The following is a 16,278-nucleotide window of genomic DNA, read 5'->3' on the forward strand; positions in this document are numbered from 1 at the left end:
GCCAGGCAGGGAAGCAAGTTGGAGCTCATCATCCACACAAGAACATCATGACGACCGACAGGCCACTGGAGCTCCTACACATGGATCTATTCGGCCCGATTGCTTACATAAGCATCGGCGGGAGTAAGTACTGTCTAGTTATTGTGGATGATTATTCTCGCTTCACTTGGGTATTCTTTTTACAGGAAAAATCTCAAACCCAAGAGACCTTAAAGGGATTCTTGAGACAGGCTCAAAATGAGTTCGGCTTAAGGATCAAGAAAATAAGAAGCGACAACGGGACGGAGTTCAAGAACTCTCAAATCGAAGGCTTTCTTGAGAAGGAGGGCATCAAGCATGAGTTCTCTTCTCCCTACACCCCACAACAAAATGGTGTAGTGGAAAGGAAGAATCGAACTCTATTGGACATGGCAAGGACCATGCTTGATGAGTACAAGACTTCGGATCGGTTTTGGGGCGAGGCAGTCAACACCGCCTGCTACGCCATCAACCGGTTATATCTTCACTGAATCCTCAAGAAGGCATCCTATGAACTCCTAACCGGTAAAAAGCCCAACATTTCATATTTTAGAGTTTTTGGTAGCAAATGCTTTATTCTTGTTAAAAGAGGTAGAAAATCTAAATTTGCTCCTAAAACTGTAGAAGGCTTTTTACTAGGATATGACTCAAACACAAGGGCATATAGAGTCTTTAACAAGTCCTCAGGACTTGTTGAAGTATCTTGTGACGTTGTGTTTGATGAGACTAACGGCTCTCAAGTAGAGCAAGTTGATCTTGATGAGATAGGTGAAGAACAGGCTCCATGCATAGCACTAAGGAACATGTCTATTGGAGATGTGTGTCCTAAGGAATCCGAAGAGCCTCCACATGCACAAGATCAACCATCATCCTCCACTCAAGCATCTCCACCAACTCAAAATGAGGATGAAGCTCAAGTTGATGAAGTAGAAGATCAAGCAAATGAGCCACCTCAAGATGACGACAATGATCAAGGGGGAGATGCAAATGATCAAGACAAGGAGGATGAAGAGCAAAGGCCGCCACACCCAAGAATCCACCAAGCAATCCAACGAGATCACCCCGTCGACACCATTCTCGGCGACATTCATAAGGGGGTAACCACTCGATCTCGTGTTGCACATTTTTGTGAACATTACTCTTTTGTTTCCTCTATTGAGCCACACAAGGTGGAGGAAGCGCTTCAAGATTCGGATTGGGTGGTGGCGATGCAAGAGGAGCTCAACAATTTCACAAGGAACGAGGTATGGCACTTAGTTCCACGTCCTAACCAAAATGTTGTAGGAACCAAATGGGTCTTCCGCAACAAGCAAGATGAGCATGGTGTGGTGACAAGGAACAAAGCTCGACTTGTGGCCAAAGGATACTCCCAAGTCGAAGGTTTGGATTTCGGTGAAACCTATGCACCCGTAGCTAGGCTTGAGTCAATTCGCATATTATTAGCCTATGCTACTTACCATGGCTTTAAGCTTTATCAAATGGACGTGAAAAGTGCTTTCCTCAATGGACCAATCAAGGAAGAGGTCTATGTTGAGCAACCTCCCGGCTTTGAAGACAGTGAGTATCCTAACCATGTCTATAAGCTCTCTAAGGCGCTTTATGGGCTCAAGCAAGCCCCAAGAGCATGGTATGAATGCCTTAGAGATTTCCTTATCGCTAATGGCTTCAAAGTCGGCAAGGCGGATCCTACTCTATTCACTAAAACTCTTGACAATGATTTGTTTGTATGCCAAATTTATGTTGATGATATCATATTTGGGTCTACTAACGAATCTACTTGTAAGGAATTTAGTAGGATCATGACACAGAAATTCGAGATGTCTATGATGGGGGAGTTGAAGTATTTCTTGGGATTTCAAGTGAAGCAACTCCAAGAGGGCACCTTCCTTAGCCAAACGAAGTATACTCAAGACATTCTAAGCAAGTTTGGGATGAAGGATGCCAAGCCCATCAAGACACCCATGGGAACCAATGGGCATCTCGACCTCGACACGGGAGGTAAGTCCGTGGATCAAAAGGTATACCGGTCGATGATAGGTTCCTTACTCTATTTATGTGCTTCTCGACCGGACATTATGCTTTCCGTTTGCATGTGTGCAAGATTCCAATCCGACCCTAAGGAATCCCACCTTACGGCCGTAAAACGAATCTTGAGATATTTAGCTTATACTCATAAGTTTGGGCTTTGGTACCCTCGGGGATCCACTTTTGATTTAATTGGTTATTCGGATGCCGATTGGGCGGGGTGTAAGATTAACAGAAAGAGCACATCGGGGACTTGCCAGTTCTTGGGAAGATCCTTGGTGTCTTGGGCTTCAAAGAAGCAAAATTCGGTCGCTCTTTCAACCACCGAAGCCGAGTATATTGCCACAGGCCATTGTTGCGCGCAATTACTTTGGATGAGGCAAACCCTGCGGGACTACGGTTACAAATTAACCAAAGTTCCTTTGCTATGTGATAATGAGAGTGCAATCAAAATGGCCGACAATCCCGTCGAGCATAGCCGCACTAAGCACATAGCCATTCGGTATCATTTTCTTAGGGATCACCAACAAAAGGGGGATATCGAGATTTCTTACATTAACATTAAAGATCAATTAGCCGATATCTTTACCAAGCCTCTTGATGAACAAACTTTTACCAAACTTAGGCATGAGCTCAATATTCTTGATTCCCGCAACTTCTTTTGTTAGATTGCACACATAGCTCATTTATATACTTTTGATCATATCTCTTTTATATGCTATGACTAATGTGTTTCCAAGTCTATTTCAAATCAAGTCATAGGTATATTGAAAGGGAATTGGAATTATTGGCGAAGACAAAGGCTTCCACTCCGCAACCCATCCTTCGCCGTCGCTCCAAGCCACTCTCCATCTTTGGGGGAGAGAACAAAAGGACTTCATCTTTGGTATAATCTTAACTCATTTGTTTATGACCAAAGAGGAAGACATTGCTTCCAGGGCTCTAATGATTCCGTTTTTGGCGATTCATGCCAAAGGGGGAGAGAGTATGAGCCCAAAGCAAAAGGACCGCACCACCACCAATTTCAAAAACTTAGTGTTTTCCAAGAGTATTTATCAATTGGTATCCTATTGTATTCAAAAGGGGGAGAAAGTAGTATTTCAAAAATGATATATCAAAACCCTCTTGAATACTAAGAGGAGGATCTCCTTTAGGGGGAGTTTTGTTTAGTCAAAGGAAAAGCATTTGAAACAGGGGGAGAAAATTTCAAATCTTGAAAATGCTTTGCAAACTCTTATTCTTTTACCTTTGACCATTTGCAAAAGAACTTTGAAAAGGATTTACAAAAGAGTTTGCAAAAACAAAACATGTGGTGCAAGCGTGGTCCAAAATGTTAAATAAGAAAGAAACAATCCATGCGTATCTTATAAGTATTTATATTGGCTCAATTCCAAGCAACCTTTGCACTTATATTATGCAAACTAGTTCAATTATACACTTCTATATTTGCTTTGGTTTGTGTTGGCATCAATCACCAAAAAGGGGGAGATTGAAAGGGAATTAGGCTCACACCTAGTTCCTATATAATTTTGGTGGTTGAATTGCCCAACACAAGTCTTTGGATTAACTAGTTTGTTCTAGTGTATAAGTCATACAGGTGCAAAAGGTTCACACTCAGCCAATAATAAGACCAAGTTTTGGATTCAACAAAGGAGCAAAGGGGCAACCGAAGGCACCCCTGGTCTGGCGCACCGGACTGTCCGGTGTGCCACCGGACATGTCCGGTGCACCAGGGGGACTCAGACTCAAACTCGCCACCTTCGGAAATTTCCGGAGGCGACTCGGCTATAATTCACCGGACTGTCCGGTGTACACCGGACATGTCCGGTGCTCCAAGGAAGGTCGGCCTCAGGAACTCGCCTGCCTCGGGTTTTCTCTCCCGACGCTCCGCTACAATTCACCGGACTGTCCGGTGTGCACCGGACTGTCCGGTGCATCCTCGGAGCAACGGCTACTTCGCGCCAACGGCTACCTGCAACGGCATTTAATGCGCGCGCAGCGCGCGCAGGAGTCAGAATCGCCCATGCTGGCACACCGGACAGCCAACAGTACATGTTCGGTGTGCACCGGACACCCAGGTGGGCCCACAAGTTAGAAGCTCCAACGGTCAGAATCCAACGGCAGTGATGACGTGGCAGGGGGCACCGGACTGTCCGGTGTGCACCGGACTGTCCGGTGCGCCATCGAACAGACAGCCTCCCAACAGCCATTTTTGTTGGTTGGGGCTATAAATACCCCAACCACCCCACCATTCATTGCATCCAAGTTTTCACCTTCCAACCACCTTACAAGAGCTAGCTTTCATTGCAAGGCACACCAAAAGAGATCAAATCCTCTCCCAACTTCATTCAAAGCCCTAGTGACTAGAGAGAGTGATTTGTAGTGTTCATTTGAGCTCTTGCGCTTGGATCGCTTCTTTTCTTTCGCATTCTTATCCGTGTGTGCGCGTGCAGGTCGCTTTCGGTGCTGGATACGTACACGACATGCACAACTCGGTGAGGTGCATGTATGTACGCTGGCTAGTAGATAGGATTCGTAGTACTTTTCCGCGCTGTGACTCCATGGAATGAACGACTGGGGCCGGCTTCGAGAGGACTAGCTACATTACATCTTTGGATTGGAGGAAAAGTAGGTGCCATTATCTTCGGTTTCGGTACATGTACAACAGTAAAAACACAATTTTCCGACGGTCGTATTATGTCCGACAGCCTCACATGTCCGACGTCTATAAATAGCCGTCGGACATAAGTTCTCTTATGTCTGACGGCTAACAACCGTCAGACATAACCGTATTCGACGACTAATCTAGCAGTCGTCAGACATAAACTTATATACACACACGTGTGTATGTATATAGTCACACACACATACACACTAATCTAGCAGTCGTCCATAAGCTGTGATATGACCAAAGATCTGCCGTTTGTGAAAACAGCATTGTCATTGTCATAGTTGCATTGCAGTGTATATATATATATGCATGCTAGCTAAGTAGCTAGTTCATTCTTGAGCGTGAACTTGCCGCATCTCGAATTATGCTGCTTGTGTGTTGATTAGATAAAGAACAGTACGTTAGACATGAGCTATTTTTCTCAAAACTAAATGCTGCTATTAGCACATTTTTTCAGACTGCCTTTTTGTCCACCTCATGAGAAAGTGGAGTCCAGCTTATAAATATTTCTTCAATATTCCGATACCTCTGAATTTTGGCTTGAGCTTTGCTTCTGGCTATTATTTTCCGCTAGAAATGGTATGCACGCGTGTTCATTTTATTATTGTCTAATTTCTTGCTCAGTGAACAGGAGGTTGTGTGGAATGAAGATTTGGACAAGGGCTAAGATCAAGTCTTCCATTATCCGTTAGCTATCTAAGGCCATATTGTAACCCCTAGAGCTAATAGTTAGCTAGCTAATAAATTATTAGCGGGGTTGAGACAGCTAATGAACTAATTATTAGCTGTGAGGTAGCTAACAATTAGCTACAATATTAGCTAACGGTGTTTGGAACCCAATAACTAAATTTTAGTAGATAACTATTAGTTTTATAGGTTCCAAACAGGCCTAAATATGCAGTTCATCTGTTGTTGCCTGATGATGCATGGGCTACCTACCATATATGCTATGTTATGATGTTAAAGTTATGTATCTACCTCTAAAACTGTTAGCTACTTGATGTTGTTGCCGAATGTTATGATAATGCTCCCGAATGCTAGTCCGTTGTTGTTGCAACAACTCACTGAAACTATCTGTTTGAACTCCAAATTGTGTGTGTGCGTGTGAAGTCTGTCTGAAGAAACTGATACGCTATCGGTTTCTAATAGTTGTCCTAGTTACATGTTTCATATCTAAATGAATGTCATGATTATATATGCATGATGACGATTTAATAAATATTGTATCATGTTCTGCTCTACCACACACTCGATCGGTATCGCAATGGCGTACTATGTTTGCTCTACCACGCACAACATTCATATGATGATGTGTGGTAGAGCAGAACACGGCACAATATCCATGTTCATCTTATTTATTAAAGGTTGTGCTAATTTTGCTGCCAATTTTTTATATTGTAAGCAGGAAGGGAGCTTTAGACAAGTTAAAGTTTGTGCTACCTTATGAAAGTCGCTTAGAGTACGTAAATAGTCAAAATCTAAAATTTATAACTTTAAACACAAACTTAAAGGAGGATGGGGGCTGGTGATCAAAGACATGAAGATGCACAACAACATTTGTCTATTGGTAAAGTTGATCCATAGGCTACACTCTGCTACAGACTCGTCATGGATAACTTGGGTAAAAGAACATATAAACATGGCCACATTAGAGGGGGGATATGGGAGGATCTCACTGGGATAGTTTGCGTGCGCTCCTTCCAAGCTATCAGGCGCTTAGCACCTGACCTCCATTGTGGGGGGATTGATGCAGCACGAACTTCTGGCATGACGTGTGCTATGGAGAGGATGATCTAGCTACCAGACTATCGGCCCTATTCTCACATTGTGTAAAACAACAGATTAAGCACAGGTGGAGTTGCAGCAAGCTCAGTATATAATCAGTGATACTCACTTATCACATCGGACAGACAAAAGAAAATGCTTGTTGGTCAGTACAAAAGGAAAATTCCAGACGTCCGCCTTGTATGAGTTGTTGAAGCGGTCGATCAGGTCAGAGAACGTATTGGCAATGTTTATATGGAACAACGAAACACCGCCAAGGATAAAGGTCTTTGCATGCCTATTGACTCAAGGGAGAATACAATGCAAGAGAAACTTGCTGATCAGGTGGATTGTGGAGGAAGATGTATGCGAAGAATGTAGTCAGGAAGGTGAAACTGGGGGACACAGTGTCTTACACCGTTCATTTGCGAAACAGTTTTGGCAGGCAATAGGCTTCATCTACCGGCAACGACTAATATGCAAGCAACCATTAGGTGCAATCGTGCAAGCAGGTTTCTTGGTCCGTTAGATCTAGATATAACCGTATGTCATATTTAGCATTTTAATCCTCTCACCACTACCTTGTGTAGCTTTATAAAAAAGCCCCTAACAAACCACGATTACACATACGGTTGGATCTAAGATCTAATGGATCAAGAGAGCTACTTGCACGCTTGCACCTAATGATTGCTTGCATATTAGTTAACGTTATTGCCTCATCTACCTGCCGATCTGGATGTACAATACTTGCACCTTATTGAGAGGCCAACAAACATCCCGAAAGCTGACTTCTCCTCCTTTGTGGTTCTATGTGTTGGCAACTGTTGAAGTGCTGGAATGCTCTAGTGTTACTTGCACCTTATTGAGAGGCCAACAAACATCCCAAAAGCTGACTTCTCCTCCTTTGTGGTTCTATGTGTTGGCAACTGTGGAAGTGCTGGAATGCTCTAGTGTTCAGACAAGAAACAATCACCTTAAGCCGGATCCTACAAAAATGCAGTGAGGAAGCTAAGAACTGGAGCTACAGATATAGTTCTAGAGAGGCAGGCAACGAGCAGACTGGGTACTAGTGTTCTCAACTGCTAGAGTGTAATATCTAATATCTTAGAAACTCATCCCCCTCACCCCGGTATACCGGTTCTGTAAAACTTTATTAAGCTTCATTGACAGTAAAAAACACAAACTTAAATCTCTCATTAGGCATGAGAACGAGAATCAAGTCGACCAAAGTGAGGGAGAGTAGTTCTTATTGCAAACGTTTTCAATATGATTGCGAAATTACTTAGGAGCAACACAATCGAAATCAAGTGCAAGCAAGAGAACTAGAAGAGTGAAGGGATAAATAAATCGCAATCACAACACAACACAAAAGACATGTCGATTTATTTACCAGAGTTCGATTTCACAAGGGAATCTACCTATCTGTTGAGGAGTCCATTTAGGACAGGTCTCTTTCAACCCTTTCTCTCTCTTAACCCGATCACTTAGATCGTTTGAGTGTTTCTTCTCAATCAAAGGACACAAAGTCCCCGCAAGGACCTTCACGCAAATTCAGAGTCTCTTGCTAGCTCTTTACAAGTTGAAAATGAGAATAGAAGTGAAAAGAAGCTCAAGAACACAAAAACCAAATGCAACAAGCTCAAATTAAACACTCCATAAGACACTACTATTTTCTAGCTCAATACTAGTGAATATGGCAGTTGAGGGGAGTTTTGAGACTTGGAGTTGTTGCAAGCAATGAATATGACTTTGGTGTAGCTCTTGTATGTCTTGAAAGCTAGTTAGGGTGTATTTATAACTCTAACCACCCCACATAGGCGTTGGAGAGAACTCAGCGAAATCAACCTAACAAATCAATTCTTAGGGCACCACTTAGTTGAAAGTTGAGACAAAGAAACATATACTGTTGGTCATGGCCGTGTGCTCCACTGTTGCAGTCAGATCATCGTTGCAAGAGAACTCAAAGGCTACAGTTGGATCTGATTCGACACCGGCAATTGGAGGACGATATGCTCCCGCTTCTTGAGGGATCGCGCCACCGAAGTACAAGATCTCTCGCATCAGCTTGCTGTCACGAGGCACTTGCATGTCAAGTCTGGACGGTCCATTCTGCCGCCACTGCCTCTACTTCCTCTACCACCACCGTCGCCACTGATTCCTCTCCCACCGACGCCACCTCTGCTTCCTCTCCCACCAACGCTGCTCTCCACTCCACCGCCAATAAGAGCACGTAGTCGAATAAACGCAGGAAACAACTACGAAGCGCGGGAACGAATAGACCGGGGAGGAAATCTTGTCACGGAAAATTGCGGGATGCTAGGACTCAAATACGGGACGCGTGAATATTTGGGAGAAGATAGGAAAACTGTTGGATGTGGTATTTCTGATTTCTATGGCTAAAACGAGTTTTGGGGTATGTTTATGTCGCTTTTTAGACTTGCTCTAAGATAGATAAGTCTAGTGGAGAAAACCAACGTGGCACAAGACGGTCCCCACACAACCACCTCGGCCCGACGCTTCTAACGACCTCTGTCCTCCTCTAGTGACCTTTGTCCTCCGTTCAAAGTACTCTCACAAACACTGGCGGAAGACTCTTATGGCAAGGTATGACAAATGTCATATTTTGATTTGATTGTCTAGAGAAAATATTCCTCTAATCTACAACTACAAGTCTAATCTATCGGCTGCCATGTTTGTTCTGGCGTAATCTAAGGAAGAGTACATGACACTTGTATTATTTAGGCCACTCTATTGCTATATTCTATCGGTTTGTCGATGTCTAAATCCTAATAGTCTATATATAACTCGTCTAAACTATAATAGTCTTCGTGTATGTACTGGTAGTAGCTTGCTTTCTTGTACACATTAGTTACTCGACATTATGAATGATGATGATCAGTGAATATTCTTCGCTGTCAAAGCTCCATCTTTCTTTCACTTGTACAATCTCTCTCGACTCTCGTTTTTTTTTTGTTTTGTAAAGAATATATATATTTCCTTGGTGAGCAGTTCCTTGGCCGATAGCTAGATCTTCTCGCCGCGATTGAGGATGAGGAGGAGGTGCTCTGCCGGGTTCGGTTTGTCCGGCGTCTTGTCGCCGGGCAACGATCAGGCGTTGGTGTTGCCTGTTGGGCACGGATTTGCCTTTGCTTATGTTGTGGAGGAGGCGCGAGGCGGGAGGTGGGACTGGGAGGTCCCCGTCCGGAGTCGGGACTCATGGCTGCGGGAGCTCGAGCGCGACCGCCGCGGCGGACGGGGCCGATCGGGATCGGAAGCGTGCTCCACCACCACACCAGTGACACGGCCCCGCCCCTGGACCCCGGTCCAGCGTGCGGCGTGGCGGCCCGGCCGTGACCCGTGAGCTGCGTCGCCGTCCGCCGCGGAAGGCTCCGCCCAACAACGATGACCGCCGGCTGTTGACGCTGGAGTCTTGACAGCCTGCTGCTCGCTCGCTCGCTCGTGTGCGACTGCAACAGCATGCAGTGACACCCACCAAGTTGACGACTGGAATGGGACGGAGAGAACGTGATCAACAGACGCTCGATCCAGAGAGTTTAACAGTGCCTGGCACTGGTACACAGACTCCATGATTTCTATCCCTGTCAGCTCAAGCCCTCATCGTATCACGTCGCTGGTCTCGAGATCCGGTGCCCTCCCACGCTCGTGCGCGCATGATCTAGCCTCAGCAGCGGCGCTGCGCTGGACTCTGGAGCGCGTCTCACTCTGTGCACACAAGGTCTTAAAAGCTGACTTTTGATATAGTCATAATGCAATTGATTCTTAATGTTGTCCTATTTTAATCGAAAAGTCATTTGTGTCTCTATCATTTATTCAAACACTAGTCACAATATTATTGTATACGTCCTTAATAAGTCTAAAGTACTTCGTTGAAACCATACATTTGTATAAAGTCCACCGCATAATATTCCTTCATATTGTATCATAAGTCTTCATCAAGTGGATGAAAACCATGGTAGATTTTTCTTCTGCTCTGAGTACTTGCCTTGTTAATAAAAGTAGCTTTACAGGTGACTTCCTAGACATGAAATTAAATTAGTTCTTAGATAATAACTAGATGAGTGCCCGTGCGTTGCGACAGGAGTAAAAAAATTATATGAAATATATATAGAGCTTAGTTGATGTTTGATTGTAGTGAACAAACGTAGCCACGTGATAGAATGTTTTATAATTACTTGTGTCAATAGAGGGAACTTTTTTTATTGATTCATACATAGTTTTATAATTGTATCAAAAGCACTGAACAAACATAGTTAGCTATCACATTCACTGTTGTCTAAATAGATTGAAATAATATGGTGAAGCTATCATGGAAGGATAACTGAATATATGGACTCTTAAGTAGCTTAGCCACTGCAAAGGATACAATTGAAATCCATTACATCAATTAAGTAACGTACCAATGAATCAATAAAAAAAGTTCCCTCTATTGACACAAGTAATTATAAAACATTCTATCACGTGGCTACGTTTGTTCACTACAATCAAACATCAACTAAGCTCTATATATATTTCATATAATATTTTACTTACGTCGCAACGTAGGGGCACTCATCTAGTACAACTAAAACAAAGAAAAATAGCCCATTCATTTGTAAGCAGATAAGCCCAACACAGCCTACTCAACATGCAAAGATATTTCTCATTTTCTTTCACAAGTATGAGATCCATAAGCCATAATCCCGGGTATACTCCATCCCGGGCCCGCGGCAGCAGCACGGCCAAATTTAGGCCATTGACTGGATGCAACGAAAGCGTGTGGACTGTGACCGATATTTGGCTTTGATGACTCTCGCTTGCTGCTTGCATGACCAAGTGGCTCCCAAGCGTCCAGATCGAGGCGACGGCGACCCAATCTGCTGCCTAATCTTGGCCGGGCCGGGCTGCGCAGGTTAGGCAGGGTTTATGTGGGCACAATCCAAACGCGATGCACAACTGGAAAGAAACACAGTGTACAGAAGTTAGCTGATACACCAATTACACCTGCATGCACTTTGGCAGCTAATATCACAGTTCTAGAGCAGACTTGGTTCAGCTTTCATCGAGTTGCATTTGAGTTTCAGAATTTTCAAATTAACTCCCCCAAATTGAGCACAGCAGCCACATTAAAGTTCTTTTTTTTCTTCCTTCTATGTGCCACAACTTAAAAAAATAAATCAATGAACCATGACAAGGTCAACTAATATACTTCAGCATCTATGACCAGCAACTGAACCTGTAACCCAGCGTACAGACTTCAAAATATTGAGCTAATATGGATAGATAACAAAAACAGCTCCGCATCAAAGATTAGGGGATCAGAAACACAACAAATGAAGTTCAAGCATTGTTGTGTTGAGTCTTTCTTACATGATCCCAGCCTCCCAGGAATAGCTCTACAGAACACTTGAGTTCACTAATATCATCGCCGAGCTGCTGAACAGACAATATAGCACTCACTGAGTTACACATGCCAGGAGCATCACATTCTCCACTGCAGCAAACTTTAGTTGCTTGGGAAGCTGCATATTTTGCTTACCATTAGTCAGTCCACATGACAGCCAATGTAGATAAGAGCGTAACCAGGCAGCTCATCAATCTTCTTCCTTTTGGACCCAAACTTTCACGGTCTTGTCATTATCAAGCGCCCCGGATGCGATCATGTTTTCCTTGGGATGACATGAGACTGCAATGACAGTATCAGTATGGCCTTCCAGTTTCTGCACTATTCTTCTTGACTGGAGGTCCCATAGGTAGACACATTTGTCTTCGGAGCCACTGACAATATACTTGCTATTTGTGATAGAAAACGCCGCTGGGATGCAGTACTTTGTGTTAACATGGCCGATATATGTCTTCAGAAACTTTCCAGCTGAGAAATTCCAAAGCCTCTGTATAAATCATAAATAAAGCATGACCAGATGCCCTTCTTACAAGTCGTTGATTATCTACTCCTAGTACATACTTTTCATATAAAACTGGATGGTATTTATTTCTACTCCCTCTGTCCTAATATATAAGGCATAACCACTTATTCAAGTCCCGTAATATATATTGATGCAGTAGTTCTAGTGTTGAGAGAGAATTAAATACAGTCCTTGATCTTAGACTATATGTGGTTACGCCTTATATACCGGGGCAGAGGGAGTAACAGATAATCACATATAGCTGTGGGTGCATTCACATCTATGAGCATACTTATATAGTACATAAAATGGAACCGAAAGCTCATTTAAAAGAAGAGTAAATGAATTGAAAATGAGTTGTAGAAATTCCATGCCTCAAGCATCAATCGCTTTCTTGAACCTTTGAAATGGACAACCTGAAAAAATGGTACAAGAATTATTCTGGATGTCATAGTAAATAGAAAACATATTCAGCAATGTTACACATCATGCACATTTATTGAATTAGTATACTCCTGCACAAATGATCCATATTTGCATGCTGACAAACTGATCATCAATCGGAGCATAGCTTATAACAAAAGAAAGCACCATGGATCCACAATGCACAGTATTATTGCAGTTTCTAGAAATTTATTTGAATTATAAATGACATATGAGAGAAAAGGTAACGGTGAACCAAATCTTCCTAGTTTTTACATATATGTTAGCAGCATGCATTCATGTGTAAGGAGCCTGTAGAATACTATTTTCTATTAATATTAGGCCACAATTTATTTCCATGAAGAAAAAGAGCAAAACACTGACCAATTAAATGTGCATGTTGGCGAGCGAAGAGAAAAGGTAACGGTGATCCAAATTCTGAACCGGTAAGCCGCATGAGGCGCACCCCGTCGGGACGCTGCAGTACAACTCGCCGGAGCTGCTCGACGGCAACTGGTGCTACGGCCCGGCCGTCGACATGTGGGGCCTTGGCTGCGTAATGGCTGAGCTCCTGACTGCTGAGACCCTATTCGATCTGGAGACACGGGAGGAGATGCTCGACGAGATGTCCAAGCTTCGAGATCAGATGGCCTCCGCGGCAGGGAAGCTTGATCCGGAGTGCTTGGCGCATCTGCCTGAGGGCGGGCGTGATGTGCTAACAGGCCTGCTGGCCTTCCGCCCAGATGAGAGGCGCACCGGACGCGGCGGGCTGCCAGACGGAGCGGGAGGTGGCGGCTTGGGGTGGCAGAGCGCGACTGGGGGTGGGAGAGGAGGAACGACATGGAGGCGGCGTGGGTTGTCGCCGCCATGGTGGGCAAGCTGGCGGCGGCGGAGTGGGATTAGGGGAGGAGACTGGTGAGTGACGCAGATGGAGGTGGATCAGCGGAATCCGCGGCGGTCGTACCGAATCCGCGGCGGCCGTGTGGCGCGCGCGGGCGTTGCGGTTGCTGGCGCGGTTGTTCCGCGGGCGTAGGGAGGCGGCCGAGCGGCGCCATGGCTGGCTGCGTGGGAGCGGAATCCACGGCGGTCGTACCGAATCCGCGGCGCGCGTGCGGAATCCATGGCTTGCGGCGCGCGGGGGAGGCAGTTGCTGGCGCGCGGGCGTTGCGGGAGCGGGGGCAGTCTACACTGTCCCCTTAATAGTTAGTAGAGATACGCTACCAAAACATTTCACATTTTTTTTGTGTAATCTCTCAACAGTCTTAAAGGTATGGCTTAGGATAAAACTAAAGTCACCGTTAATTTAGAATGGAGTGAGATTTTTTTTAAATAGTCGATAGAAGAATTACTCGTACTTAGGAATTGAGTTGTCAAGCACAAAGAATAAACATATATGCAGCAAAAAAAACTACCAATGCCACGTGGAAAACCTATAAGCGTTAATATAATTATTTATAAAAAAAATCGTGGATATGAAAAACTATTGGTTAAATATTGTAAAAAATCGTGGATATGAAAAACTATTGGTTAAATATTGTCAGAAGTGGGATTTGAACCCACGCCCTCGTTAGAGGACCAGAACTTGAGTCTGGCGCCTTAGACCACTCGGCCATCCTGACTTTTGTGTTCAAATGTTTCAAATAACTGTATATATGATATGCCGTTCATGCATATATGGATGAACACCTGCCATACAAGTGTTTACATCCAACAAGATATATAGAGATTAAAGCCAGACATGTCCTCGTTGACCGCCCTCTCCCATGAAGTTCAATAACAAAGGCAAAAGCTAAGAATACAATAATTCCTATAGTGTCATTTGATAGCTTGCCATGGAACGGGAAAGCAAGAAAAGTACAATGAGCACAAGGAAGTCAAGAAAGACTCAAGTAAAGTTGTGATTGTCACCTTAAGATTATGATATGTAGGCTTACTGTAATGTGTGAACACTTGTTTGTATTTGATTCACCATCCTAAAATGAGGACCAAACTTTAGTCCCACAAATCCTATTTAAAAGACCTATTTTAGTTACCTGACTACATGAGATATGTATTTCTGTAAGAATCTATGAACACTACGTGAGAGATCAGCATGTGCCAACTGCCAACCCTTCATGTACGAATTTGTGGACGCATAGGAAGTACATGAGAAATTTCGGTTACAATGTCACACACACGCACACATATTGGAGCTTTCGGAACTGTAAACAGATTAGCGTTCCTGCATAATCTGCATGTTTCTTTCTTGTAATGGTGTACAGTTGGAACACAAGTATGAGAGTCTGCTAGGAGCAATAAGACATTCTCCCAACCGATACCACCTGGTGTAAGGCTATCTCCAATAGATTCCCTATATCATTCCCTATTTCAAACTTTCTCTCTGCAAATAGTGTTAAACAGTGTCATCTACAGACTACAGTTCCGTGTCCCCTATTTTACACACTCTGCTGGAGATAGTCTAAGATCTCGTGCTTTTTCTTTCTTAAGCTGAACTTATACTCACAGGAAATGGTAGGTTTGCTTTTGGGGGCGTGGAGGCCTTTTATGATTAGGCCTGTGGTGTACATTGTTTGACTCAGATTAATCACTTAAATGTATTTGGAACTCTAGATGCACAGAAGCTCTAAGTTCTTGAAAGTGTGACATTTCCTAAGCCCAATGGTATATTGGTGAACCATGAATACCATCATATGTCATGAAACATGGCAACATCCTCATGTTAAGCAATTCCAACATATTATTTCCCGTCAAGCTTATGAGAAGATCTACCTGTTTTTTAATATGAAAACTTGATTTGGGTGACCAAGGCAACTTGTTGATTGAATAAAGAAATGGCCATGTGAAATAAAATTAATGAGGTACAAAAAGGCGATTGAGCAGGACAAAAGCGAGGATTTAATAACTAGCTAACTATTAACGGCTACCAAATAAATCCAAACATGTCTAAATTAGCTAAAACCACATAATACAAAACTCAAACAATCACAGTTAAACAAAACCACCATAGCTATAAAGACCACAAGACGGCTGGTTGATTAATAACTTCGAAGTAACTGTGGTAGCAATACAGACATTAAAAAGATGGCTGGAGATTGTGTCCCAAGTCCCAATAAATGCTCTCAAAAGGAGTTGAGATGCTCCCAGCACATCAAAAACAAATGAATTTGAAGTTTAGGCACTCAAGGCCTTCATACCAAACAAAATTAAAAACATAAGAGTTGGTGATGTTCAAACAAAACGATAGGACAAGAATATCATGGTTGCTGCTCGCTCTGGCCCTGATTGTGCAGTGGAGGAAACTGCTCCTCAAGAACCTGGGAAGTCAGGCATGTGACAAGGATCAAACCATTGGTCAAAACATTTGTCTCCATCAGTCCACGGCTCAGGTTCCTGCAAGTGCCAGTTGAGATGTGACTGCTCCTCCAAATTAGCATTCAAGAAACCTGCTTCTGGTGATGTCTCATTCCTAGGTTC

The 16,278-nt window shown here is 43.6% G+C and overlaps 1 protein-coding gene, 1 long non-coding RNA gene and 1 other non-coding gene across 3 annotated transcripts; 1 reads left to right on the plus strand and 2 right to left on the minus strand.

Annotated features, from left to right (window-relative positions):
• Nucleotides 1-11,758: 11,758 nt before the first annotated feature.
• On the minus strand, nucleotides 11,759-12,111 carry LOC103629774 (uncharacterized). Its single transcript, XR_554625.2, has 2 exons — nucleotides 12,015-12,111; nucleotides 11,759-11,911 (listed from the first exon to the last, which is right to left on the minus strand). It is a non-coding gene; the product is annotated as an uncharacterized lncRNA (long non-coding RNA).
• A 1,138-nt stretch (nucleotides 12,112-13,249) lies between these two features.
• Nucleotides 13,250-13,723, plus strand: LOC103631288 (putative cyclin-dependent kinase F-2; the record flags this gene model as incomplete). Its single annotated transcript, XM_023300418.1, has 1 exon — nucleotides 13,250-13,723. A coding segment is annotated over one exon (474 nt), but the record flags the coding sequence as incomplete, so codon positions are not given.
• Nucleotides 13,724-14,339: 616 nt separating this feature from the next.
• TRNAL-CAA (transfer RNA leucine (anticodon CAA)) lies at nucleotides 14,340-14,423 on the minus strand. The gene has a single exon. It is a non-coding gene; the product is annotated as a tRNA-Leu (tRNA).
• Nucleotides 14,424-16,278: the final 1,855 nt, after the last annotated feature.

Source organism: Zea mays, chromosome 6 (genome assembly GCF_902167145.1).
Source record: "Zea mays cultivar B73 chromosome 6, Zm-B73-REFERENCE-NAM-5.0, whole genome shotgun sequence".
Classification (NCBI taxonomy): Eukaryota; Viridiplantae; Streptophyta; class Magnoliopsida; order Poales; family Poaceae; genus Zea; species Zea mays.